Source organism: Cricetulus griseus, chromosome 2 (assembly GCF_003668045.3).
Source record: "Cricetulus griseus strain 17A/GY chromosome 2, alternate assembly CriGri-PICRH-1.0, whole genome shotgun sequence".
NCBI classification, from domain to species: domain Eukaryota; kingdom Metazoa; phylum Chordata; class Mammalia; order Rodentia; family Cricetidae; genus Cricetulus; species Cricetulus griseus.
The window spans coordinates 42589703-42616327 of record NC_048595.1 but is presented as its reverse complement, the minus strand read 5'-3'; the positions used below and the strand labels follow the sequence as shown (position 1 = coordinate 42616327).

The window sequence follows — 26625 nt, the reverse complement described above, 5'->3', positions numbered from 1 at the left end:
CCTGCTCTTTCCTTTGCCAACAGGAGGCAGCCTGGGATGGGAGTGTCACAGGGGAGGGAACAGTCTTGGCATAGTCTTTTGCTGTTCCTCCCTCCCCCAGGCTGCCCTTGGTGACAAGACAACTCTACCCCAGTTCCTGGACATAAGTTGGGAGCCATGAACAAGATCTTCCCCCAGGTAAAAGCTGCCTGAGCCTGAACTGGTTCCTGACATAGGGAGCAGCCTTGGGTGGAAAGGGCTCTGGGGAGCGGGTACCCTAGCACCTATGGCTACATTCATCTGCCCTGGGGACTCACTCCAAGTGAGAGCCAAAAGTGCTAATAGGCAGACAGAAGCCCAGGGCATTAGGGCATTGTCACTAGGAGGACCTGCCTGGGTCAATGGAAGGACAAAGGAGTAGGTAGTGGGAAGAAGCCAGCCACTGTACAGGTGAAGAGTGGGAACATGGAGCAGGCAGGATAAGTCTGGACTGTGAGGGACCAGGGGTTTGCCCACTCTGCTTCTGGTCTCTTGGGCAGGGAGATGCCGAGAGCAACACTGCTGCCGGAGGGAAAGCCCGCCCTGGAGAGGAAGGTAAGAACAGAGGTGGCCATCAGGCTGAGTGCTGTCTGTGGGTCTGACCCCAGGAACTACCCTGAAGCTGGGCACAGAAAGAGTTCAAGGCCACTGCTATGGCCCCTCTGTCCCAGTGCAGATGGTGACTTGTCTGCCCCCAGCTTCCTGCCCAGCCATACCGACAGTCACTTGCTGGGCAGAACTGTTCATTCTCTCCAGCTACCAGCATCTTCTGAGCGGCCACTAAGTGCCTTTTACCCTCTAGGCCACCACACTGAACCTGTAACACCAAGGACCTCCGAATCAACTTCTAGACCCCATGCTTGATCTGGGTGGTTCTGTTGATGTTAGGATAGAGTAAGTTAGGACCGCACACGTGTACCTATTATGTTTCCTCCACCCCTGTGTGGCCAGGACCTTCGTGAGATATGGTAGGAGTACATACATACTGAATGTCTCCCTGGGCCCCATCTTGGCCCCCAGCTGAGCGAGGAGGAAAGGGGTAGATGCCAAGAGTGGCTATGAAGGATCTGCCCTCAGATCCTGGAATTGCAGACCTTAGTTTCAGGACAGCCCTGGGTGAGTTGGGTACTAGTGGCAGCCAAAGCTAAAAAGTTAGGTAATTAGGTCAAGGTAATTCAGAAAAGGAGGCTGCTAAGCCTCAGGGCCATTGTTGCTCCATGCCTGTGGCTATTTCCAAGTTGTTATTTGGTGTGGGTGGAAGTAGGTGTGGCTTTTCTTCCTTTGTCCCTGGTGGGCAGCAGCTAAGGAGTTTCTGGCTTTAAAGTGGGCATCTCCACCTGGGCAAGAGCTCTGCCTGCTGCCCCAGTCTTGCCTGCAACCCCGCCTTGCACACAACTGCATAAATATTTGAGGAGCAGCCACTTGGCTGGCCAGAAGTGTCTCCTGCCCAGCTTCAACACAGTCTCCCTGGTGACCCAAGTTTACCCTGTCCTTGCTGACCAGAAAGGAACTACCAACTAGGGCTGGGGGATTATAGGATTTAGATGAACAGTGTGCTTCCTGTCAGCCTGCTGTTGTCTCCTCTTTGGGCCCACACCCTCATGCCTTCATCTTCATAGCCACCCATCAGGCCTCTCCTCCCACACCTTCTGCCTGGAAAGCCTGCTCTTTGAGGCCTCTGCCCTGCCCTGCCTTATAAATGAGCTGGTTCTCCTGAGGCCACTGCATCGCCTGAAGCTCCTCAGGGCCCTGTTCACACTTCCTCAGTCACCCTTTCATTTGACACTGCGGGTTCACGTCTTGTGGCAGGTGACCCAAATCAGGGTCCTTCCCTTGTCTTCTGTGTCTCTGGTTTGCACACATACACACAGCACCAGTGAGAGCTGTGTCCTTGCCTGACCAGGGGCCACAGGGATGAATCAAACCTGCCCCCGCGCTTCTGTGGCCTAGCACACGGGACCGAGTCTCCACCCTCCTTCCTGTGGTGTCTGGCTCTTCAAGTGTAGCTGCGAGCTCTGTGAGGGCAAGGAAAGCCACTTTTGTGCCTTCTACAGAGCTGCTTTAGGGGAGTGAAGCCAGGCATAGTGGTGCACGTCATTAATTCCAGCACTTGAGAGGTGAAGGCAGACAGATACCTGAGTTCGAGGCAAGCCTGGTTTACATAGTGAGTTCCAGGACAGCCAGAGCCATATAGTGAGACTCTGTCTTGAAAACAAAACAAAAAGGAATTGGGGAAGCCAAAACAATTCTAGAGTATGGGGGCATCTGCAAGTTACTCCCATTACTGCTGTTTCTACAATGCCTAGACAAGGGCTTGACACATGGTAGATGCACAGCAAATACTTAGCTCACAATAACACCTGCTGTTTTAAACATTCAACAAACCAGCCCCCAGCAAACCACGATAGCCATCATGGTACCATTGAGGCACAGAGAAGTGAAGTGTCTCACTGTGTGGCCCAGCTAGGAACTGATGGAGCTGGACTCCAGGCAGCATTCTGGAGGGCACTAAAACAGATTTTAGACTGGCATTGAGGATAAGGTCTGGGTTTGGGCATCAAACAGGTGTCATGCCTCAGCCCAGTGCAGGGTGACTGGAACATTTGTTTCTTTGACTCCCAGTTTGTCATCCACAGAGATAAAGGACTTTTGTGAAAAATAGGAATCATGGCTGTGATGAACCTGTGGTCCTTTCAGGCAGGGTACATACCCTCCTGGTCATGAGGATAGACCAGGAAGGACAGGAAGGGGAGACAGCCTCAGTGGGGCAGAGGCTACCTAGCGATGGCATTTGGTGATGGTGGAGCACAGGCAGGACCAGAGAGTGTCACGGGGGCCGGGGCAGGGGGGGGGAGCTTAGGAGTGCTCCCTGAGAAGGGAGAGCTGCCTGCAGGGCTGGGTGGGATCCAGGGGATCCCTGCACCTCTCATTATCTTCCCTTCCACAGGCTGTGGCCCCTTCTGCTGCTCACGCAGAGGGGCCTGCCTCTCGGCCTTCCTGATGCTAGTGCTGGCCATGCTTGCCACCTTGCTTGCCGTGGCCACCATCCTCGGACGTCCACCCCGCATACCAGGTCAGGGTGGCAAGAGGGAGGCGTGGTGGCTCAGGGAGATGGGAGCCCTAGCGTTGCCTGGCTTCTCTCTGAAGTGGCTTGAGTGGTTCCTCATGGTACAAACACAGACACCTGTGCATGTATGGACACAAGTCTGAAGAGGCCTTTTACACATCCTTGACATGCGTCATTTTACATTTTTCTTTTAGTTTTAAGGTTTATTTTTATGTATACGGGTGTTCTGCCTGCATATATCTCTAGACCACAAGTGTACCTGGTGGCCAGGGAGGACAGAAGATGACGTCAGACACCTGGCACTGTAGCTGCAGATGGTTGTGAGCCTCCATGTGGTTGCTGGGAATTGAACCCAAGTCCTCTGGAAGAGCAACAAGTGCTCTTAACCACGGAGCCAGCCCCAACATGCACTCCCGAGAGGTCGTGTTTTTGCTGTTACTTCCTCTAAGAAACTCTCTCTGTCCCCTGAGCTGGGCTAGGAGCTTCCTCAGCCCCCACAACCAGCGAGTGCACTCCCTATTCCCTACCCTGACCACCTGGACAGACCAGGCTGTGTTCACAACTTCCCTGTGGTCTGACTGCAGTGATGAACCCCCCAATGCAAGTGGTGAAACCCCCCCAAGGCCTAACGGGGGTCAGGAGTCTGGAACCAAGGCCCTCATCCGATCAGTGTGGAGGGAGGGAGGGAGCACTATGGGGAGTGAAAGAGACCCAAGATGGGAAGAGAAAGTGGAGATTGTCAGGAACAGCATCCCAGGCACAGGGAACAGTGCGTGTGGAGACCCTGTGATGGGACACGTGAGAAGGAAAGATGGCAAGAAGCCAGGTGGATGTGAGTGGGTGGGGTCAGGCGCCCAGGACCTTAAAAGCTGCACTTGGGAGGGTGGCCATGTTCCAAGAGGATTGTCCCATACTTCTTCCTTGCTTTTTGAGAGATGGCTCCATGGCCAGGCGGGGCCACTGCAAGGGATGAGGAGGAAGTGTGAAACCACAGCATTCCACCCTGACAGTGTAGAAGCGTGAACTGGAGCCATGGACCTGTATATGCAAGCGTGTGTGCATGCATGTGTGCACATGTGTGTCAGTGCTTGTGCATGCAGATGCCTGCCTGTGTGCATGTGTGTGAGTGTCTGTATGTGTGCAGGTGCCTGGCTGTGTGCATGTATGTGTGAGTGTCTGTATGTGTGCAGGTGCCTGCCTGTGTGCATGTGTGTGTGAATGTCTGTATGTGTGCAGGTGCCTGCCTGCCTGCCTGTGTGCATGTGTGTGTGAATGTCTGTATGTGTGCAGGTGCCTGCCTATGTGCGTGTGTGTGTCTGTATGCATGCAAATGCCTGCTGCTTGTGTTCACATGTGTGTGTGTGTGTGTGTATGCCCATATGTTGTTGGGGTTTATTTTGTTTTTGGCTTTTTGTGTTTTTTTTCTTTTTTTTTCCTCTTTGGGGGCCTGCCACCCAACTCCCAAATAAATACATGGAGAATTATTCTTAGTTATGAATGCCTAGCCGTAGCTTGACTTGTTTCCAGCCAGTTTTTCCTAACTTAAATTACCCCATCTACCTTTTGCCTCTGGGCTTTCACGTTTCTCTATTCTCTATTCCTTTCTTTAATTCTTACTCTGTAGCTGGTATCCTCTCTCCTCCTTTTCTTGATCCCCTTCTGCCTTCTCCTCCTATTTATTCTCTCTGTCTGCCAGCCTCACCTATTTCTCTCTCTCCTGCCTCGCTATTGACCGTTCAGCTCTTTTTTAGACCAATCAGGTGTTTTAGACAGGCAAAGTTACACAGCTTCACAGAGTTAAACAAATGCAACATAAAAGAATGCAACACATCTTTGCATGATTAAACAAATGTTCCACAGCATAAAAAAAAAAGTAACACATCTTCAATATTCCACAGCACCCATATGTATGCAGGTTCCTGCCTGCCTGTGCCCACATTAGTGTGCATGCCAGTGTGTCTGTGTCCATGTGTCCGTGTCCGTGTCCGTGTCCGTGTGTGTGTGTGTGTGTGTGTGTGTGTGTGTGTGTGTGTGTGTGTGTGTGTGTCCATGTGTCCATGTGTGTGTACATGTCTATCTGTGCATCTTGTCTTTATGCGTGTGCCCGAATGTGCAGGTGTGTGCATGTGAATGTGTTCGTTTTCCTGTCTGCTTCTGTGGCAGTGTGTGTCCCTAAGAGTGCTTCCCATGGCTCGTGGAGGTTGCTCTGGGTATGAGGCACGATGTGCTGACAGGCCTCCTGCTTCCCCTCCCCCATTCACACCTGTGCCCACAGGCACAATCTATGACTCCCATCTCCTTAGTTTCCCCGTTAAGTCTTGGGCTACCTCTAGGGGTGGGTGTCTCTCCTCCTCTGGCAGGGTTTAAGCATACCACTTCTCAGGAGTACTTGGAGGAACAATAAAAACATGGAAGTCTGCAGACTCTTAAGGTATACCCAGATGGGAGGGATTGTGACATTCTGTCCCTAGACGGCACAAATGTACAATTTGCAACAAGCTAAACTGGTTCCAGGAGAGCCATCATTAAAGCCATGTGAATGATGGCACACTGCCCTCAATGCTTCCTGTGTGGCCAAACCAGTGACCCACTCTGCACACCCTGTGATCCACAGTGTCTGGAACTATCTTGTTGTCCCTGACATTCCACATTCCCCTGGGACTAGGCTCTGACCTGTATTTTGGAGACAAAGGACCTTGGCTGGAGGGGCCAGGTTACCTGTGCCTGCTATGATATGGCAATGGCAGAGTGGCAGCTTCAGCCCACAGATGCCATGGAGTTTAGGGCCTCACCACTGCCCCGGGCCCTCCAAGGAGCTCAAAGGGACTCACTGGGGGACCCTGTGCAATGCCCACCTTGCCCATCTCAAGGCTGTCTTTATGAGCACCACCTTCATTCCGGGGCCTCTCTTGATCCTACAGGGACCCAGTCCTGTGTGACAATGACCAACAGGACAGGCTTCTTATGCCATGACCGAAGGCACTGCATCCCAGCCCATGGGGTGTGTGATGGCATTCTCACCTGTCCCTATGGTGAGGATGAGGATGAACGCTTGTGCCGTGAGTACACCCTCAGTTCCATGTCCCCCACAGCCCCCTTAATTCTCCACACAGTCCTGCGGAACATTCTTAGGCCGCCTCCATGTCCCCGTGCCTATGGTGACATGGTGCCTTAGCCAAGACCTTCTGCTATACATTGGTGGATCTTTCATTGTCATTTCCACTCCCCAGAATCTGTGGCCACCCTTCAAGGCAGAGTTCACATGATACCTCTTCCTGGAAGCCTTCCCTGACTCCTGCTGGAGGTCAACAGTCCTTCTTTAGGCTCCTAAAGACCCTTACCTCCCTGTGTCTTGGCCCTAGTTACACTGGCATCACCTCTGCTACCCCCATCAGCCTGTGAATGCCTCTGTGGCAGTCTGCTCTGGACTGCTTGATACTGGAGTTCTGGTATTGGGATAAGGATATCCAGAATGACTTGCTGAATCAATGAGCAAGTGAGTGAATGAATTGGAAGGCCCCATACCTTAAACACCTGTTTTTAGGAGAAGAGCCTGGCTGTGCGAATGCACAAGAAAACATGAATGAGTGAGGAGACCCGAGGCAGGCAGAGAGCTATGAGGTTGAGGCAGGGGTTGGGACTTTAAAGAATCATTTAGCCCGAATCCAAGAGTGGTGGTACACACTGTAATCTCATCACTTGGAAGGTGGACACAGAAGGATCAGGAGTTCAAGGTCATCGTTGGCTACACTGCAAGTTTTAGGCCAGCCTGGGCTACATGAAACCCTGTATCAATGGCAACAAAAAGCTCACCTGGTCCACACTCCAGCTCCTGCTCCAAACGCCGCTCCAACAAGCCCAACAGAGACTGCCTAGAGACTGGTCTGGGTTTGTGTGACTTTGGGTCACCCTGTACACTACTATCTGAAGTAGTGGAAGCTACTTTGGAACACAGGGGCCTATTGTAAGGAATCTGGGTTCTACCTGCTACATCCTGATAAGGAGGCTGCCTGGTGGGAAAGAACTTGACCTTGGATTGAAGGTGGGGGGACTAGCAGGGGTGGCAAGAAGGACTTCTGCGGTGATGGTACATGCAATGCTGAGGTGGGAACACACAAGGACTGGGTAGGGAATGAAGGTGCTCTCCAGGCCTCTTGCCACCCAGCAACAGGTACACAGAGCAAGAACACTCCACTCCCTGGACCCGACCTCCCTCCTGGAAGACCTCCTGTGCCCTTTCCAGAACCGATGGGGAGACCTAAGTGCACTGACTGCCAGGTTGAACAGAGTGATCCAGCTGCAGGTGGCCCAGGTACTGAGGTCAGAGGTGAATTTTGTCCTGCCCATTTGTCCGTCTCTAGGAGATGTGCCCCGGAGCCTTCCCAGCTTCCTCCTGGCCTACTGTGGAGACCCAGCCTCTTGGATCTACTCCGACCAGAAATGTGATGGCACCAACAACTGTGGGGACTGCTCAGATGAATTGAGCCCAGGTGGGGGTCTGGGCACAGGTGGGCAGGAACAGGCAGCCAGGCAGTAGCCAGGGGCACAGTCTGAGCAGGATGCTCCGAGTCCCCTGCAGGCTTTCCTTGCACCTGGAAAGAGGTTTCCTACTCCCACTTGAACACCTCTGGGTAGAGGCGCTGGGTAGGAGAAGCTCTCCTGTGAGGGACTTGCCTCCAGGATGGGGACCAGAGCACAGAGGGGGACTGAGCAAAGACACTGCCCTACCCTAGCTTGCTTGCTTTCTTTCTTTTTTTTTTTTTTTTTTTTTTTTTTTTGGTTTTTTGAGACAGGGTTTCTCTGTGGCTTTGGAGGCTGTCCTGGAACTAGCTCTTGTAGACCAGGCTGGTCTCGAACTCACAGAGATCCGCCTGCCTATGCCTCCCGAGTGATGGAATTAAAGGTGTGCACCACCAACGCCCGGCGCACTGCCCTAGCTTTCTTGATCTGAGCCTTCTGTCCTGGGAACCTCCCAGAAACCCTGTGAGGAGGGCAGGGCAGGACTGGAGGCCACAATTCATATGTGGGCATTCCCAAGGGAGGGGGCAGAACAGTCAGGGCTGGTGTGTAAAGAGGAATGCTGGAGCCGTGAGCACAGGGCAGGGGACAGAAGATGAAACACCCCCAGGGCGTCTGAGGGATGTCTATACCGGAGTCAGAGTGAAGCAGGAAGCTGAGCTTGGTAAATCCGTATTTACAAATTCATTAATGTCCAAACTCTGCCTACTTTTTATGTTTGTTTTGTTTTGTTTTTTGAGACAGGGTTTCTCTGTGGCTTTGGAGCCTGTCCTGGAACTAGCTCTTATAGACCAGGCTGTCCTCGAACTCACAGAGATCTGCCTGCCTCTTCCTCCCGATTAAAGGTGAGCGCCAGCATTGCCCGGCTATCTGCCTAGTTTCTTTTACTCAACAATTGAGCAGATGGAAACCAAGGCTTAGATGGGTAAGCAGGTCACACAGCCAATGAATTATGGAGTTCAATTCTCCCTGCTGCAGGGAAACCAGGGACAAAGTCGCCCTACACTAGATGGCCTAAGGCTACAGGAGCTATGGCTTGTTGCAGAGCTAGAGAGTGCCCTAGTGTATGGAGAGCCCCGGACCAGCCCCTTCTTCTTCCTCTCCAGTGACTGCATGCCCACCTTGTGGCCCTGGATGGTGGAGATGCACTCCAACTGTCTTCAAGTACTGCAGCTGTATCCCGAGGGTGCTGTGCCAGGACCATGTGCAGCACTGCTCTGACTGGTCAGACGAGTACGTCTGTCCTGGACCCTGAGTGAGTCTCCCTCTGCAGCCTGGGAGCTGGCGCCAGGACCTTTCATCTGAGCATCAAACCCTAGACCACAAGGGCAGGAAGGAACCTTTGACATCATCCAGCGGCTTCTCCCCATTGCCTCTAAATAGGAATTACCTTTCCTCTTTTCAAGTGTCTCAGCCTCTACTTAAGCAGCTCCAATGCCAAGGAGCACACTATCATGTTAGACAGCCTCTAGCAGAGATGAGGTGAGTCTGCCTCCATCATTTTAGGCCCATCAATGGGAGCACACAGAGGAAATATGCTCCTTGGCTCCAGGGCAGGCCTGAAGGTTCCAATCTTGTCACCATTTGGAGAGACAGATAAATGTGGAGCTTAAATGCCAAGCAGAGGAGTTTAGCTCCCATGGACAGAAGACAAAGTATGCACATTTACCATCCATTTGGTGCCTAAGGCAGAACTGCTGACTTCAAAGGCTGCTGTAGTGTGTCGCTCAGCTCACCAGCAGTCCCCAACTGATCGCATGGACCACACATGGTGTCCTTCTAGCTCCCCAATCTCCTGAAGGCTTGTGGCTGTAGAATGGGGGGCCTTCAGCCTTGGTCCTGCTTTACCTCACACTCACCTGCGGGTTTATATTTTGATCCTGAAGCCAGAGTGAACCATTTTCCTGCAAATGGTTCTTTGCATCACTGCACCTAGGTGGGCAGGGTTGGGTGTACTCATTAGACAGATGAGGAAACTGAGGCCCAGGATTTGCCCAGGATCAACACTGGGACTGGGACCCAAAGCCAGTCTGTGGAGCCCTGACCTCGGGGCCTTCCCCACTATTAAAGTGACTGGGGGGAGTCTGTGTGCAGGGGTGAATATAAAGAGGTAGCTTGAGGGACCAAAAGAGAGACTTGGAATCTGGCTATGGGGGACTCCTCTTGGAGGACACAGAGACAGCTCACTAGAAATGACTAAATCTGGCTTTCTGCGTTAGTGTCTTGTAAGGTTTGAACTGAAAATGGCATCCGAGGAGCAGGTGAGCTCGTTTGTTCTTTCACTAATTTGTGTATTCATTTCTGAACCAAGCTGGGAGCTGGGAGCTGGGGCCCCAGAGAAGAGGCCCAGCTCCCAGCACATGAGCAGTGTGAGGCCTTGTGGGAAGCCCATGTCACACCATGCAGGGACGAGGGAGACAGCAAGGAATGCTGGGCCCCAGTGATCCTGCTTGGGGGATGGCCAGCCTCAGCTTGACCCTTCAGCTGGGTTTCTCTGCAGAAGGTAGGGGCTGTCTTCAGGAGGAGGGGTACCCATGCTTAGTCCATGGGAGCCATGTGACAGTTCTCAACCATGGACATCCAACAGGCTGGAGCAGCCAAAGCATGAGCATATGTGAAAAACAAAGGACATCACTTCATAATAAGAGTACTAGAGACTCAGAAGAGCAAAAGCAAATCAGTTTATTTGATGACCTTGCAAGGCATCAGCCCAGAATGGCAGGCTCGCCTTGTGAGTGCCAAGAGCATTTACAAACCCTAATGCATGACCCTTCCTCCCTTTTTGTGAATAATCAGGAGGGTACAGTCTCTTGGGCCATCAAGGTCTCATCTGTCCCCCTCTCCTTTACATTTGTCTTTTTCTCAACAAGAACTTTGCATGGGTTCATCTGTTCTATGCCCTGTTTGTTTTTAAGACACATCAGACCCGTGCAGGCAAGCTTGGCTATAGTAGTTTTCTATACTAAACATCTAGTATGGATGGGAGTGTAGCTAAGCAGAGTTTGGGTAGGGGTATGTAGACGAGCAGAGGGCCAGCATTTTCTGTTCAGTTTGCACTGGGCCTCAGTTGGCTCAAGGCATCTTTGAAAATGAATTATCACATTTTCCTTCAAGGTAGGGGGCAGACATAGTAGTGTGCAGAGGGTTGAATCAATACAGGCAGTGTCTCAGTTCATCCTGTAGGCGGTGGGGTGACATCTGGGAGTTTAAGCCAGGAACGTGGACAGTTTTCACAGTATCTAAAACCTGTCTCTTGCCGGACAGTGGTGGCACATGCCTTCATTCACAACACTTAAGAGGCAGAAACAGGCGAATCTCCGAGTTCGAGGCCAGTCTGGTCCAGGACAGCCATGGCTATACAGAGAAACTCTGTCTCAAAAAACCAAAAATAATAAAATAAAATAAAACCTGTCTTGGTGTTTTGAGAGGTATCAAGCAAAGAGTTTTCTGTGCAAGCATGACGGCCTGGGCTTGGATTTTCAGCACTCATATGCAAGGCAGGTGTGGGGTGGCATCTGTGTCTCCAGTGCTCGTGGTGTATGTGTGCAGAGACAGGCAGGTCATGGGGGTTGACTGGCCATCAGTTGACCTGATGAACTCTGGTTCAGTGGGAGACCCTTTCTCAAAAGAGAAGGTGGAGTTACAGTGAGATAACTCAGCAGGAAAAGACACCTGCTGCCAAGTTTGATAACTTGAGTTTGATTCCTAGGACCCACAAGGAGAAAACAGAGACAAACAGGAGCTTGTCCTCTGCTGAAATGTGTGTCCACACAGTCACGCAAAAATAAAATAAATGGAAATATAAATAAGGTGGAGAATGAATGATGATGATACCCAGTGTCAACTTCTAGCCTCCAAATGTGCATGCATGAACACACACACACACACACACACACACACACACACACTCACACACACACACACACACACACACACACACTCACACATGCACACATGTACCACACACAATAAATAAATTGATTAATTAAAACCTATCAGAAAGAGGCAAGGCAGCTTGTTGAACAGTGTGGCATGGAGGACAAAGCAGATCGTGTAGCATGACATTTGTGGAACACTTCACTGTTGTGTGCCATCTCCGGGGATCTGTGCAGGCTGACTAATCAAAGTGGAGGCCCAAGCAGGGCCTTGGAGAGGACCCAGCCCGGTAGGAGGCAGGGAAAGGTGGACAGGTGGGTGCAGGCAGGAGCAGGGCACTGGCACCAGGTGGGGTGGGGCGCCTGGCCGCTGAAGGAGCATGGTAGTCTCAGAGCCTGGAGTGTGCAGAACAGCCGTAGGGGCTGGCTTTGCAGCAGGGTCTTGGCTGCGGGCCAGTTTGTTTTCAGCAGGAAGAATACACTGGATTTCTTCATGTGAAGAGGACTGGGGAATAAGGACCCCAGCCCAGACTACTGAGCAGGCTCACTGAGAGCTACATCTGTAAAGGTTCATGCAGAAGACTGGGTTACCCAGAGTGGATCTGTGGCTCTCGTGAGCCACCACAAGCTCCTGTAAGCCCTTATCAGCCCGTCTCACTTCATCTCCACACTATCACCACTCCCAGGCCTGTGATAGTTGCTCACACTTCCCAGAAGCACAGAGAGATGGAGTTGCTTGCCCCAAATCACACAGCTTTTAAGAGCCAGGAGTTCCAGGTCCATAGGCCCAAGTCCAGAAGCTACTGTAACCCTCCTGAAGCCTTGCTCTCGAAGCCAGCTCTCCCCAGATGGGAAGCTGGAGCCTGGCAGGTGCCACAGGTATGCAGGAGGTGGCTGGCATTTGTTCCTTTCTTGTTTATTGGTCCTCCCCTTCATAAAGGAGAAGGTGCCATAGCCACCACCCAAACAATTCTCTATAAGGTATTCCAAGAAGATAAAGGCCTGGGGCCTGGGCCAAGCTGACCCACCCCTGGCGCCAGGCCGCAGAACAGCCAGAAGAGACAGCTCAGCGGCCAGTGCCAATATTTGCCCTGGCCCCGCCTCTCTGGCTCCAGCCCCAAGATCAAGCTCTGAATACAACAGGTTCTTTTGCTGTGCAAACATGACGGGCTAGCTGAATGGAATTTAAAGTGGCTCCAGCTGGGCCCCAGGGCTTGGGTTGAAAATCTGCTCTGGGTTAACCGCCCACCAGCTCTGTTTGCTGGGGGCTCTCCTTCCATCCTTAAGCTCACAGAAGCACATTGGCTAGAGCCAGCAAGAGGCTCAGGCTGGCTTTTCACAAAAGAGGATACTACCTCCCAGAGAGGACAGGGATTGGTCTAAAGCTGCACTGCCCGGTGGCTGACATGGGGTCCTGAGAGCCACACTAACTCCACAAACTCACTCTGTTCAAGTCTGGCATGAGTCTACACCACACACACGCACACGCACACGCACACGAACATGCACACTGGGGTGGGAGGGTAGGACAGACAATCCTGTCTCAAAAAATTGAACACACATAGTAAAAATAACTAATGATAACATAGCTTCATTAGTTTTTTGTTTGTTTGTTTTTGTTTTTGTTTTTCAAGACAGGGTTTCTCTGTGTAGCTTTGGAGCCTATCCTGGAACTTGCTCTGTAGACCAGGCTGGCCTCACAGAGATCCACCCGTCTCTGTCTCTTGAGTGCTGGGATTAAAGGTGTGTGCCACCACCACCTGGCCTTAGCTTCATTACTTTTACATTTGGGAACTAGCTTGCTTTTCTTCTTCTTCTTCTTCTTCTTCTTCTTCTTCTTCTTCTTCTTCTTCTTCTTCTTCTTCTTCTTCTTCTTCTTTTCTCCTTTTTTTTTTTATTTTTTTTTTGAGACACAGTCTTGCCATGTGGCTCTGAACTCACAATCTTCCTGACTCACCCCCCAAATACAGGGATTACAGGCACGTGCCAGCAATTTAACAGTGGGGCTACTGTTAAATAGGGTGGTACTTACTTGAACACAAGCACTGCAATACCTCAATAATGAATCTGGGGCTGGCTAGATGGCTCGATAAGGTAAAGGTGCTTGCTACCAAGCCTGAAGATCTGAGTTCGATCCCCAGATCTCACAAGGTAGAAGGAAAGAACTGATTCAGACTAATTGTCCTCTGGTCTCCACAGTTTGTGAGCCTGAGCCTGCGTGTGTGCATGCAGTAGTGCTTGCATGTACACACACACACACACACACACACACACACACACACACACACGTGAATAAGACACCAAAAGAATTATCAGGAGTTTATAATAAAAGTGTATTTCTAACAGTTAAAACAGAAAATGTTTTATGAAGTACTATAAAAATATGTATTATTACACCAAGTATTGTAGATTTCTTTCAAAGCACAAGAAGTGTCCAGGTATGAGTCAAAAAAAGTATTATAACAAAAGTTTTTAATTTTAGTCTTTAAATTTTAATGTACTTAAAATTTTCACTGTAGAGGTCTTTCACTTCCTTAATTAGGTATATTCCTAGGAACCTTTTGTTTCTTTCTCGTCTTACTGATCCAGGAGTGAAGAGAACGAACACTCGAGTTTTGCTCCAGATCTGGGAAGAACAAACTTCTCAATTGTTTTCACCATTGAGAACAGTGCAGTTCCCCTCATGCTGAGGCACACTCCTCCTCTTCCTTTCCCCCTGAAGGGATGGTGAAACTTGGCTGAAGGACTTTTCTGCATCTATTGAGACAATCATGTGACTTTTCTTCACATTTCTTTACTTTGTATGTATGAGTACACTTAAGTGCAATGCTCATGCATGCGCCAGAACATGTGTGAAAGTCAAAAAACAACTTAAAGGAGTTGGTTGGAATTGAACTTAGGTCATCAAGGCTTAGCAGCAAGTGCCTTTATCCACTTAGCCATCTTGCTGTTCCTGATCTGTATGGTTTCTGTTCATATGTCTGTTTATGTACTGAATTGCACCTACACTGATTTGTGTGTTGAACCAAACTTGCACCCTTGAAATGAAACCAGTTTGGTCACGGTGTATATGATCTTAATGTGTGTGGTCTTGGATTTGGTTTGTAAGGGTTTTATTGAGAATTCATCGTCTATGTTAATCAGGGACATTACTGTTTTCTTTTTTTGTTGTATCTATATCTGATTTTGGTATCAGGGCAATACTGGCTTTGTAGAACAAGTATGGCAGTGTTCCTTCCCTGTTTGTTTATGGGACAATTTGGGAGCATTGGTCTTAGCTCTTCTTTAACGGTTTGGTAGAATTCAGCAAGGTATCCATCTGGTCCTAGGCTCTTCTTTGTTAGAAGACTTAAAAAATGTATATGGGTGTTTTGCCTGCATGTATGTCTATGAACCATGTGCACACCTGGTGCCCAGGGGAGCCAAAGACGATGTCAGAGCCCCTGGAACAGGAGATATGGATGTTTGTGAGCTGCTACTAGGTGCTGGAACTGAACCCAGGTCCTCTGCTGAAACCAAGTGCTCTTAACTGCTGAGCCCTCTCTCCAGCCTCTGCTGAAGACTTATTACTATTTCAGACTCACTTAGTCTTACATGTCCTTTTACACATCCTTCTTTATAAAGCTCTAGAAGCGCCTATATATCTAGGAATTTATCCATTTCTACAAGATTTCCCAGGTTTTTGTTTGTTTTTTAAAGAGAAGATTTGCCCATTTTTTATTAGTTATTATGTATACAGTGTTCTCTCTGGATGTATACTTGCAATACCAGATCTCATTACAGATGGTTGTCAGCCACCATGTGGTTGTTGGGAATTGAACCCAGAACCTCTGGAAGAGCAGCCAGTGCTCTTAACCTCTGAGTCATCTCTCTAGCCCCGATTTCCCAGTTGTTGTTGTTGTTGTTGTTTTACATTTATTTATTTATTATGTATACAGTGTTCTGTCTGCAGGCCAGAAGAGGGCACCAGATCTCATTACAGATGGTTGTGAGCCATCATGTGGTTGCTGGGAATTGAACTCAGGACCTCTGGAAGAACAGCCAGTGTTCTTAGCCTCTGAGCCATCTCTCCAGCCCGCACCCCCATTTCCCAGTTTTAAAAATAAAATTTTATAAACATTCTCTAATCATTACCTCTATTTCACTGGAATCTGTAGTAATCGTTCCTTTTTCCCCTCTATTTTTATTAATTTGGATCTGCTGTCTTTGTTTTAGTTTGTTTGACATGGATTTGTCCATCTTATTTATTTTCTTATTTAGCTTTTATCACATTTAGTGTGGTGCATGCATGTGTGTTCTCTCCTTCCATTGCAAGGGCTCTGGGAACTGAGTTCAGGATGTCCGGCTTGGTGGCAGGTGCCTCTGCTCCCTGAGCCGTCTCCATGGCCCTTCCATTTTTTTTCTGTCTTTCTTTCTTTCTTTCTTTTTTGCCCTTCCATTTCTTATCTTGCCCTGGTCTTTATTATTTCTTTCTATGCACTACTTTTGAGTTGAGCCTATTCTTGTCTTTCTAGGACCTTGAGTTGCACTGAAATTCACTTGAGATCTTTCTGGTTTTTATAAGCAAGCACTCTAGCTAGAAACTTACCTGTGAGGACTGCTTTGGCTAGATCCCAAAAGTTTTGTATTTTTGTTTTCACTGGGTTCTAGTAACTTTTAGGTTTCTCCCTGATTTCTTCGATGACTCTGGTTGTTTGACAGTGTATTTATCCAGTTTTCATGTATTTGTGTAATTTTTATAGCCCTTCTCTATCAAGTTCTGATTTTACTGCACTGTGATCTTATACTATATGAAGATTATCTCCACTCTTTCCATTAGTAAAGGTTGGTTGTTTTGGGATGTGGTCTATTTTAGAGCTGGTCACAAGGACTACCGAGAGTATATATTATGTATCCTTGGCATGTATATTCTATAGACATGTGTAAATACATTTGGGTGGTGGGGTATTTTACCTCTGAGGTTTCTTTGGTTTTGACTTGAATAAGCTATCTAGAGATGAAAGCCCGGTATTGAAATCACCCTCTTTCCAGCATTTTTGGAGGACTCTTGTCAATCCTCACCCCATAGCATCATCATCATCATCATCATCATCATCATCATCATCATCCAGTTTTTCGAAGAGGGTCCTGGGATCTGCCCCATCCTTTTTGGTGCAGCTAGCAGGAAAGGATAGAGTAATTTTATGTTCTTCCTCTTCTTCCTCTCCCACCTCTTTCCTCTTCTTAAAACAGGCACCCAATGTGACTTCTGGGAGTTTGGGAACCACTAACCCAAAGCCTTTGGCTACAATGCTTGCTAGACATGCTGTTTTGTTAGGATACACTAACCTATTTCTATGCTAAACTAAATGTGCATTATGCGGCATGATTTCTTCTTTAAAAAGGATGTATATAGCTGGGTGGTGATAGTGCATGCCTTTAATCCCAGCATTTAAGTGGCAGAGGCAGTTGAATCTTTGAGTCTGAGGTCAGCCTGCTCTACAGAGCAAGTTCCAGGACAGCTAGGGTGACACAGAAAAACATTGTTCCCCAAAACAAAAAATAAAATAAAGGGATGTATATAAATAGACATACATAAGCCTGGCATGGTGCTGTACACCTTTAATTCCAACATTTGGGAGAAAGAGGCAGACAGATGTGTGAGTTAGAGACCAGTATGGTCTACTCCCTATTACAAAGGGAGTCCCAAGACAGCCAGGGCTACATAAAGAAACATTGTCTTGAAAGAAAAACTAAATAAATAAATAAACAAACAATGAATACACATGTACACATTCTGTGCTGCTGGGGATCAAATGCTGTAAATAATCTTTTTGATCTTTTCATAAAACCCTTCAAGATGACCAGATAAGCCTGGTGTGAGGCTGCCAAACTCAGAGGGGGTCTGAAGATCACCAAATCCCACCCCTAGCTGAGGACTACATTGCTTGCATGCCAGCCCTACCCAAGAGCCACACAGCCTTTGGCACTTCTCAAGACAAGGAACCGGCTTCCTTCTGACAGCGCGACTCTGGGAAGCTGATTCTACTCAGTTTCACTGATTAGATCTAGATCCAGAAAACATATCTGCTTCCCCGGTTCCAGGAGAGCATTCCTTGGCAAACTAGGGACCATCTCCTTAGAGACATTTCAAGCTGCATGGTACCAAAGCCTTCATCTGTTCCTTATGGGGTCAGTTTCTAGCCACCTAAACAAGCCTGGGAGCAGAGTTGAACATGGCAACCTTCATTCCTTTTGGCTTCCTCTTGTTCCTGATGAGCTATTGTCCAGCTGGCATGGCCACTACTATCCTGAAAGGTAAGGACAGATGTGACTGGAGCTTTGATGGCAGAGAATGCTTTCTTCTAGGGCTTGTTCCTCATAGCATACCAACACGGGTCATGTCTCAGTCTTTGTTGTTGTTGTTGTTGTTGTTGTTGTTGTTGTTGTTGTTGTTGTTTTGAGACAGGGTTTCTCTGTGGCTTTGGAGCCTATCCTGGAACTAGCTCTTGTAGACCAGGCTGGTCTGGAACTCACAGAGATCCGCCTGCCTTTGCCTCCCGAGTGCTGGGATTAAAGGCGTGCGCCACCACTGCCTGGCGTCTCGGTCTTTCTAACGTGACATTAAGACAGCCCCTACTCTCTACAGGTTCTCCTTTGACTACCTTCTCAACTTGCAGTCAAATTGTGTCTGTCTCCCTTGCCCTTTCTGCCCAGCAGCCACAGCTGAGCACTCCTGACATCCACTCCTGACATCTTGATCATTCTTTTCCTGTTTCCATAATGGTGCACCGTCCTGTTTTCCTGTTTGAGCATTCTTTCTCCCTTACTCCATCCTCTGCTTCTCTTTTAGTACCAGAGAGCCCCGTCCTTAGTCATCAACTTGCCACCATTTGAGGGATTCCTTTCCTCCTGGAATGTGATGACTGCAGGTCCTCTGCCCTGATCGTGGAGAAAAGCTCACCTCCAAACCCACAGTGTCTGTTGTACAGCTCCAGGTTCTTGGCCTGTTTTTATTCTCACCTCTGGCTTCTGCTCAATCCCTCTTCCAGGCTCATCTCTCTTAATTACGGGATCACTATTTGGCGCTACGTCCTCTCAGCTCCACGACTACACTCCCCAGCCGTGGTGTCTGCCAATTCTGGCTCTTCACCACTGAGCAGAGAGCCAGCCAATACACACTGAGTGAGGGAGCAAGCTCTCTTCTGCATCCCTCTGCTTCACCTCACATCAGCTTCAGAGGCGTCCTTCTGAAACACGGAGCCCTGTTCACTGGCTAAGGTCTTCAGTGCTCGGTGATTTCCAAGACCTTTCCAGAAGTGGTCCCTGCTGACTGCTCTAGCTTTACCAGGAAACTCTTCTCAACTCCCGCCAGCTCTGCCCACCCACAGTTCCCTTGGGCTTCTCATGTGCAAATGCTGTCACTAGTTTCCACACTCGGCATAGCCCTGAAGAGCTGGCCCCTCTGCTTTGTGACTTGCTAGCTCATATTCATCCTTCAAACCCACTCGGGCGTCGTCATCATTTGGGAGACATTCTCGCCTCACAGCTCTTGATGAGCCATTTTAGCGCCTTGCTGTGGACTAACAGTTCCCAGAGCATGCAGAAATCACAGCACTGGCTGCATTCAGCTGAATGTGGAAAGTCACTTCTGTTTCTTCCTGGAGGGCAGAAACTGTCTCATTTGCTCTGCCTACCTTGGCCCACTCTAGGTGCCCAATAATTGTAAAGGGATGGCTGTGCTAGTCAGCTTTCTCTAGAGAAGCAGAACAGGGGAGATCTCTGTGTGTATTTTCTGTCTGTCTATCTCTATTCTCTACCTCTACATATCAGAGAGACTTCTTTTAATGAACTGGCCTGTGCAGTCTGAAGTATTCGGGGCAGGCCAACAGACTGCAAGTCTCCCTTCTTCAAGAGACCTCAGTCTTTTCTTTCAAAGCTGGTAGCATGATATGCATATTTTGAAGGGTAATCTGTTTCACTCAACATTTACTAATTTCAATGTTAAGCTCATATTTTAAAAAAGAGGCTGATATTTAGGAATGTATATGTATAATATATACAAATAAAATATTAAAATATGTAACAAATTTAAAAAGAGAGGCCATACATTTGAAAGAGAACAAAGAGACATACATGGGAGAATTTGGAGGAAGGAAAGAGAGGTGAAATGATGTAATTATATTATAATCTTAAAAAAAATGTCAGGGCTGGAGATGTAGCTCCGTGTAAGTGCCTGGTCGTGTGTGAGGCCCTGAATTTGATCCTTAGTAATAAACAGTGTGTTCTCACAGCAGCGTGTAGGCTGATGTTTGACCACACCTGGGCACCATATCTGAGTCATCTTGACATGAGATTGATAACCACAATGAACTCTGGCTTCCCCAGCTATAAAATAAATAGTTATTATCATGTTCTAGGAGTCTACAAAGAACCCATAATTGGCAATTATCTGGGTTAGGCTTGCACTTCCACTCACAATCATTCAATTTCTACAATTCTGTCAAGGAAATTCACTGTTAACTTTTTACAGATGAGGAGACTGAGACCGAGAGATTTACCAAGATAGACTAGACTGGATTTTCTGATTCGAAGCCTAGAACTGATCCTTCTGGGCCCGAAGAATCAGCTTTGAAACTTGGAAGAAAGGAAACTGACAGAAGCAGGAGCTGACCTCAGAGGTCAGTTACAGAGGTTCACAGTAAGCTGGTGTGGCTGATGTCAAGATAGTCATTGTCTGTCTGTCTGTTTTTCATTGTGTCTAAGTGTGTGAATCCAGGCTTATATATGACATAGTGCACACATGGAGGCCAAAGGACAGCTTTTAGGAATCAATTCTATCCTGTCACTTTGTGGGATCCAGGGCTCAAACTCAGGTTGTCAGTCTGGCACACAAGCACCCCTGCCCAGTGAGCCATCTTGCCAGCCTATCCTAGGAACTGTCGATGTAATTTCTCTTTTCAAGCAGAGAGAGCACAGGCATATCCAGGTCTTAACCCAGTGATTAAGAATTACTACCTTGGGGTCTAATATAGTTTACAGACAGTGAAGGCGGCAGGCATGTAGGCTAAGCTGGAAAATCTGAGCCACTGCTCTCTACTTGCTTGGAGTCACATGGGACAGAATGTTGCCAGGATGTTCTGAGACAGATCTGTCCTGGAGCTAGGGCTTCATGTTTCTGCCAGACTGTGGCTGCCAAAAACCTTCAGTGGAAGGACTAGAAACAGCAAAGCTTCCAGTGAGGTGTTCTGTTTACTTGACTTGGTATGGCTGTTTCTCTGCAACATCCCAGAAGATACAGTCAGGTTTAGCCCCCAGAGGTGCAGGGGAGGAATCTTCAGATCAGAAAGCAATCTGCAAGCCACCTCTGCCAGGTTTTTCCGTGATTGAAAAAGCAGGTGGCTGAGTGGTTAAAGCTAAGGCCTGTTCAACTTTAAATGCCTTCTGGCTTTCCCATTCTCTTGTACTTCCCCTGGGTCTCAAGGTTTAGCGGCAGTGGTGGTGGGGGAAGCCACCTCCTTGCCAATTTCCAGGCCATCTGGCCCCTTCATCGTGTTACTCCAGCCTCCCACTCCCATCACTTCACTATTGATTCTGACCCTCTGCCTCCTTCTGATAAGGACCCTTGGAATTACATTGGGTCTTCCTGCACTTGCTCAGCACACACAGGCCTTGGATTCTATCCCCAACACATTAAAAAAGAATTCTTCTTCATTTCTCTTAGTCCTATCACAACAGTCTCTGTGCTTATGCAACAAATCACAGGTTTTGTGGGAAGCCGCTGCTCAGCTTGCCACTAAGGTTATGATACACATGCCGGTTTGTGCTATTTTACTTTTAAATATGTTTTGCTTTTGTTTTTTGAGGCAGGGTTTCTCTGTGTAGCTTTGGAGGCTGTCCTGGAACTAGCTCTTATAGACCAGGCTGGTCTCAAACTTCTGAGTGCTGGGATTAAAGGCGTGCACCACCACCACCCGACAATTTTTTTTGTTTTGTTTTGCTGTGTTTTTGGTTTTTGGATATGTTTTAACACAAATTATGGACGGAGGGGTTGGGAATGGCTGAGTGGTTAAGAGCATGTGTCCTTCTAGAGAACCTGAGTTCAATCGTCAGCACCTACATTAGGTGGTTCACAACCACCTGTACCTCCAGCACCCTTTCCTGCCTCCACGGGCACCAGGCATGCCTGTAGCACACTTACATGCATGCAGGCAAATAATCACACCTAAAGAAATCAATCAATGGTAGGAAAGAATAGTCCCAAAAGACAAATTCCAAGTGGATTCCTCTTATCTCCACACATGAGCACTCACACAACACACATGCATGCAATACACAACAATACAAATTAAAAATAAAAACAAGGGGCTGGAGAGATGGCTCAGAGGTTAAGAGCACTGACTGCTCTTCCAGAGGTCCTGAGTTCAATTCCCAGCAACCACATGGTGGCTCACAACCATCCGTTATGAGATCTGGTGCCCTCTTCTACTGGAAGCAGAATGTTGTGTACATAATAAATAAATAAAATCTTTAAAAAAATAAAAATAAAAACAAACAACAAGAAAGAAAATTTAAGATAAAAACATTGGCTAGGCAGTGATGGCGCATGCCTTTAATTCTAGCACTCAAGAGGCAGAGGCAGATGGTTTCTGAGTTTGAGGTCAGCCTGGTCTACAGAGCAAGTTCCAGGGCAGCCAGGACAACACAGAGAAACCCTGTCTCAAAAAACCAAAAACCAAAAAATTTGCTTATCCTAAGAGCCAGGGATATAGCTCAATGATAAAACATTTGCCTGGCATACATAAGGCCCCAGTGATCCTTAGCACTAGGAAGTTAAAAAAAAAAAAAAAAAAAAAAAAAAAAAAAAGGCTGACCCTCCCAAGTTGGTCAAACACCAATGAATTACCCTAGCCATATTATATTGGTCATAAGTTTTTACAGCAGAGTGGGAAGTTGATTGTGTGTTGTACTGCAAGGGCACTGAGCAGGCACTAACAAGACTACCTCCTGCAGGCTGGCCATAAATTCTTAACCTTTCCCTCTCATTTTGAGAGACAAAATGAATTGTTTAGTTCACAAGAAATAGTTGTTTAAAGAACTCATCAGTACAGAAAAATGAGACCCTTGGAAGAAAGGATTTTTAAAAAGGACAACCCCCCCCCCCCCCGTGTATATACTGTATAGACTTGACTGTGCCGGAACTTGCTCTGTAGACCAGGCTGTCAGGCTGGCCTCGAACTCAGAGATCCACTTGCCTCTGCCCCCCAAGTGTGGAATTAAAGGTGTGCACCACCACTGCTGGAGGCTGTTCTAGAACTAGCTCTTGTAGACCAGTCTGGTCTTGAACTCACAGAGATCTGCCTGCCTCTGCTTCCCGAGTGCTGGGATGAAAGGTGTGCACCACCACCGCCTGGCAAAAAGTAACTTTTAAACCAGGTGCTGTGGTCTCACCTTTAGTCCCAGCACTCAGAAGGCAAAGGCAGGCAGATCTCTGAGTTGGAGGCCAGCTTGGTCTACAAAGTGAATTTCAGGACAGTCTCTACACAGAGAAACCCTGCCTCGAGAAAACAAACAAAACAACAACAAAAATGAATGTTTAGCTTCAAGAGTATACTGTGCTTCTGAGGGGTCCTCAAGGGTCCTTCTGAAGGTAAATACATCAGGAAGATTTGCCTTTCAAATAAGCACACAGGTGAGATGTTGACATCCCAGCTATCACTGTGACCAGGGCTGACCACAGGCAACGATGGCATGGCGGTGCTGCTGTGTATTTTGGGTGTCCTGATCAAACTAGGCTCAGGTTTGGCTGACAATATATGCCATGTTTGACAATTGAAGTTATTTATTGGTACTAAGAATTTGTTAAGGTATGCTACTGTTTGCCTAAGCCACATTTTAAAAACAACATTTAAATACTTATTTTAAAATAGGTGTGTGTGTGTGTGTGTGTTTGTGTGTGTGTGTGTGTGTGTGTGTGTGTGTGTGTGTGTGTGAGAGAGAGAGAGAGAGAGAGAGAGAGAGAGAGAGAGAGAGAGAGAGAGAGGCGGTGCTGAGGCCAGAGGCATCGGGTTCCTCTGGAACTCAAGTTCCAGGCAGGCATGAGCTGCCCAATATGGGTGCTAGGAACCAAACTCCAGTCCTCTTTAGCCACTGAGAGATCTCCACAGCTCCACAAATGACATTTCAAAACTCAATTTTATGGGCACAAAACCGGAAGTGCACTGTGCCAGTCAGCTTTGTGGCGCCGCATGTAGGATAAACAAGGTAAGGAAGACGCGCTTGGCTCACTGCTATAATGGCTTGGCTCAAATGTTCTGAGTTGGTGGTAAGGGAGGGGTGCAGTGGAGCAAAGCGGAACAAAGTCTCATGGTGGCCAGGGAGGAGAAACTCACATTCTCTCTCTTCCTCTTCCCCTACCCCTCAGCAAAGCCTCGTGGAGCCCAAGCTGGCCTTGAAGTTGAACTCACTACATGGTTGAGGATGACCTTAAACTTCTCATCTCCCTCCTCTTCCTCCTGAGTACTTGATTCGCCACCGTTCAGCCTGTGTATGTGGTGCTGGGGCTTGAACCCAGGCTTCACATGAGCTAGTCAAGCGTCTACCAACTGAGTCACAGCTCCAGTCCTAAACTCCATTTCTCAGTACCAATTTTCTGCATCAGCTATTTTTTTTTTTACTAATTTATTATTTTCCATTCCAATCCCAGTTCCCCCTCCCTCCTTTCCTCCTGCTCCCCCTACTCCCCCACTTCCATCTCCTCCTTGGAGAGGGTAAGACTTCCCCTCTAGGAAGTCTATTAAGTCTGTCCTATCATCTCATTGAGGAAGGACCAAGGCACATCCCCACCCTCTACACCCCTGTGTCTAGGCTGAGCAAGGTATCTCTCCATATAGAATGAGCTCCACTAAGTCAATTTGTGCATTGATGTTAGATCTTGGACCCACTGCCAGTGGCCTCATATATTGTCCCTGCTGTACCATTCGGTCTTATGCAGGTTCCCCATTTGTCAGACCTGAGTCAGTAATCTTTTACTTGCTCAGGTCAACTGATTCTATGGGTTTCCCCATCATGGTCTTGACTCCTATTTTCATAATTTTGCTCCTCTCTCACTTCACTTGTACTCCAGGAGCTTGGTCATTGGTTAATTGTAGATTTCTGCATCTGCTTCCATCTGTTTCTGGAAGGGAGTTCTAGCTTCTCTGGGGTTATGGATTGTAGGCTGGGTGTCTTTTGCTTTATGTCTGGTATCCACTTATGAGTGAGTACATACTATATTTATATAATTTCTGGGTCTGGGGGTTACCTCACTCAGGATGTTTTTTTGTTTTCCTAGTTCTGTCCATTTGTCTGCAAATTTTAGGATGTCATTGTTTCTTACTGCTGAGTGATACTCCCTTGTGTAAATGTACCACATTTTCTTTATCCATTCTTCTGTTGAGGGACATCTAGGTTGTTTCCAAGATTTGGCTATTACAAATAATGTTGCTATGAACATAGCTGAGCAAGTGTCCTTGTGGTGTGAATGTGCCTCCTTTGGGTATATGCCCAACAGTGGTATTGCAGGGTCTTGAGGTAGGTTGATCCCTAATTTTCTGAGTAATTGCCATATTGATTTCCACAATGGCTGTACAAGTTTGCAGTCCCACCAGCAATGGAGGAGTACATTGGCTCTTGACCATTGTAGCAAAATACCCAAAATACCTGTGGTAAAGCAACTCAAAGAAGAAAGGTTAAGAATATGCATAGTGGCATCTGCTTGTTATCCCTGCATTCGGGAGGCTGAGGCAAGAGGGCTGTTTGAATTCAGTCCTAATTTCATGAACACTGAGTTCTAGGAAAGTATGGATGACATAGTAAGGGTTAGCCAAATGACTCATTGGGTAAAACACTTGGGTGTAAGCCTATTGACCTGAGTTTGATTCCCAGAATGCACATAAAAAAGAAGAGAATTGACTTCACAAAGTTGTCCCCTCTCCTCCATGTGTGCTCCCCCCCACACACACACCTTTTATCTCCAAGGGAGGACTTATGACTCAAAGTTGAGACGTCTTAGTCCGGTCGCTCTATTTTAGGCCTGTGGTAAGGCAGGATACCAAGGCAAGAATATGTAACATAAGAGTATGTTATATAAGGGCTCCAGACCTTAACAGGCCCCTGGACCTTAGTACAACTGACTCCATGATGGAAGTATCATTCAGGTCATAAAGCTCAGCACATAGACTGCACCACCTGCCAAACTAAAACAAAGATCTAGTCCATCAAAGCCAATAGTACTGGCAAAGCCTCTAAATGTATTAACCTTGCTTTTTGGCTTCTGTAGTTCTGCTTCTGGCTAACTGTTCTTGTTAACTGAAGTATGTCAACCCAGGACATGTTTTTTGTGCTTAAAAGCTCACTCTGGCCAGGCAGTGGTGGCACACGCCTTTAATCCCAGCACTAGGGAGGCAGAGGCAGGTGGATCTCTGTGAGTTCGAGACCAGCCTGGTCTACAAGAGCTAGTTCAAGGACAGCCTTCAAAGCCACAGAGAAACCCTATCTTGCCCCCCCTACCCCACCCCCCCAGAAAAAACCCTTACTCTGAGAAAGGCTCGGGGCTACATGTGGCTCTGGACACCCAGTGTAGACCCCACCTGACTAAGAAAAACTTCCTGTTGGCTTAAATGCATGTCTGAGCAGTCTTCTCTGGTGGCTACCCTCTGTATAAGATGAAAGCTGCTTGGCTCAACTGCTGTAAAGTGAGTGAAGAGTGCTGGATTTTCTGACAGATCCCGAACCTGACCCATTAAGACATAAACCCACAAATGGGTTAATCCACTGATGAGATTAATAACCTGATGACCCCTGTCACCTACCCAAGCCCACCTGTGAGCACTATGGCTTTTGGGAATAAGCCTTCAACATCTGAACTTCTAGGGTCATTTAAGAGCCTAAGTTTAGTGTGCTGGTGCCCACCGATAATCCCAGCCTCGACTACAGAGTGAGACATAGTGTCTCAAAACACCAAGACAATAAACTTCCCAGCTGTAACATTCACGGTATTTGCCTTGTTGCAAATTTACAAGTCTGAGCTTCTGGTGGTCATCTTACAGCAGTAGCACCTTGCAAAGCTCAGAACAGTGAATGAAACCCAAGACCTACCTTTAAGAGAAACTCGGTTAACCTCCAGAG

At 47.8% G+C, this 26625-nt stretch overlaps 1 protein-coding gene across 2 annotated transcripts; it reads left to right on the top strand.

Annotated features, from left to right (window-relative positions):
- Positions 1 to 156: 156 nt before the first annotated feature.
- Ldlrad1 (low density lipoprotein receptor class A domain containing 1) lies at positions 157 to 9162 on the top strand. 2 transcript variants are annotated; one of them, XM_027402368.2, is made up of 6 exons: positions 157 to 177; positions 519 to 573; positions 2966 to 3091; positions 6007 to 6144; positions 7447 to 7575; positions 8710 to 9162. In XM_027402368.2, the coding sequence occupies exons 1-6, from the start codon at positions 157 to 159 to the stop codon at positions 8856 to 8858; spliced, it is 618 nt and encodes a 205-aa protein (XP_027258169.1). In that variant the 3' UTR covers positions 8859 to 9162. The 2 variants fall into 2 exon arrangements, with proteins under 2 accessions (XP_027258169.1, XP_035294833.1); XM_035438942.1 differs by lacking the exons at positions 2966 to 3091; positions 6007 to 6144.
- The last annotated feature ends 17463 nt before the right edge of the window (positions 9163 to 26625 follow it).

Bases quoted from the DNA above. Each gene is read 5' to 3' on its own strand.
- Ldlrad1 (XM_027402368.2), top strand. From the start codon at position 157: ATGAACAAGATCTTCCCCCAG. The intron at 178-518 runs GTAAAAGCTGCC...TCTCTTGGGCAG, and splicing joins TGAACAAGATCTTCCCCCAG to GGAGATGCCGAGAGCAACAC. The intron at 574-2,965 runs GTAAGAACAGAG...TCCCTTCCACAG, and splicing joins AGCCCGCCCTGGAGAGGAAG to GCTGTGGCCCCTTCTGCTGC.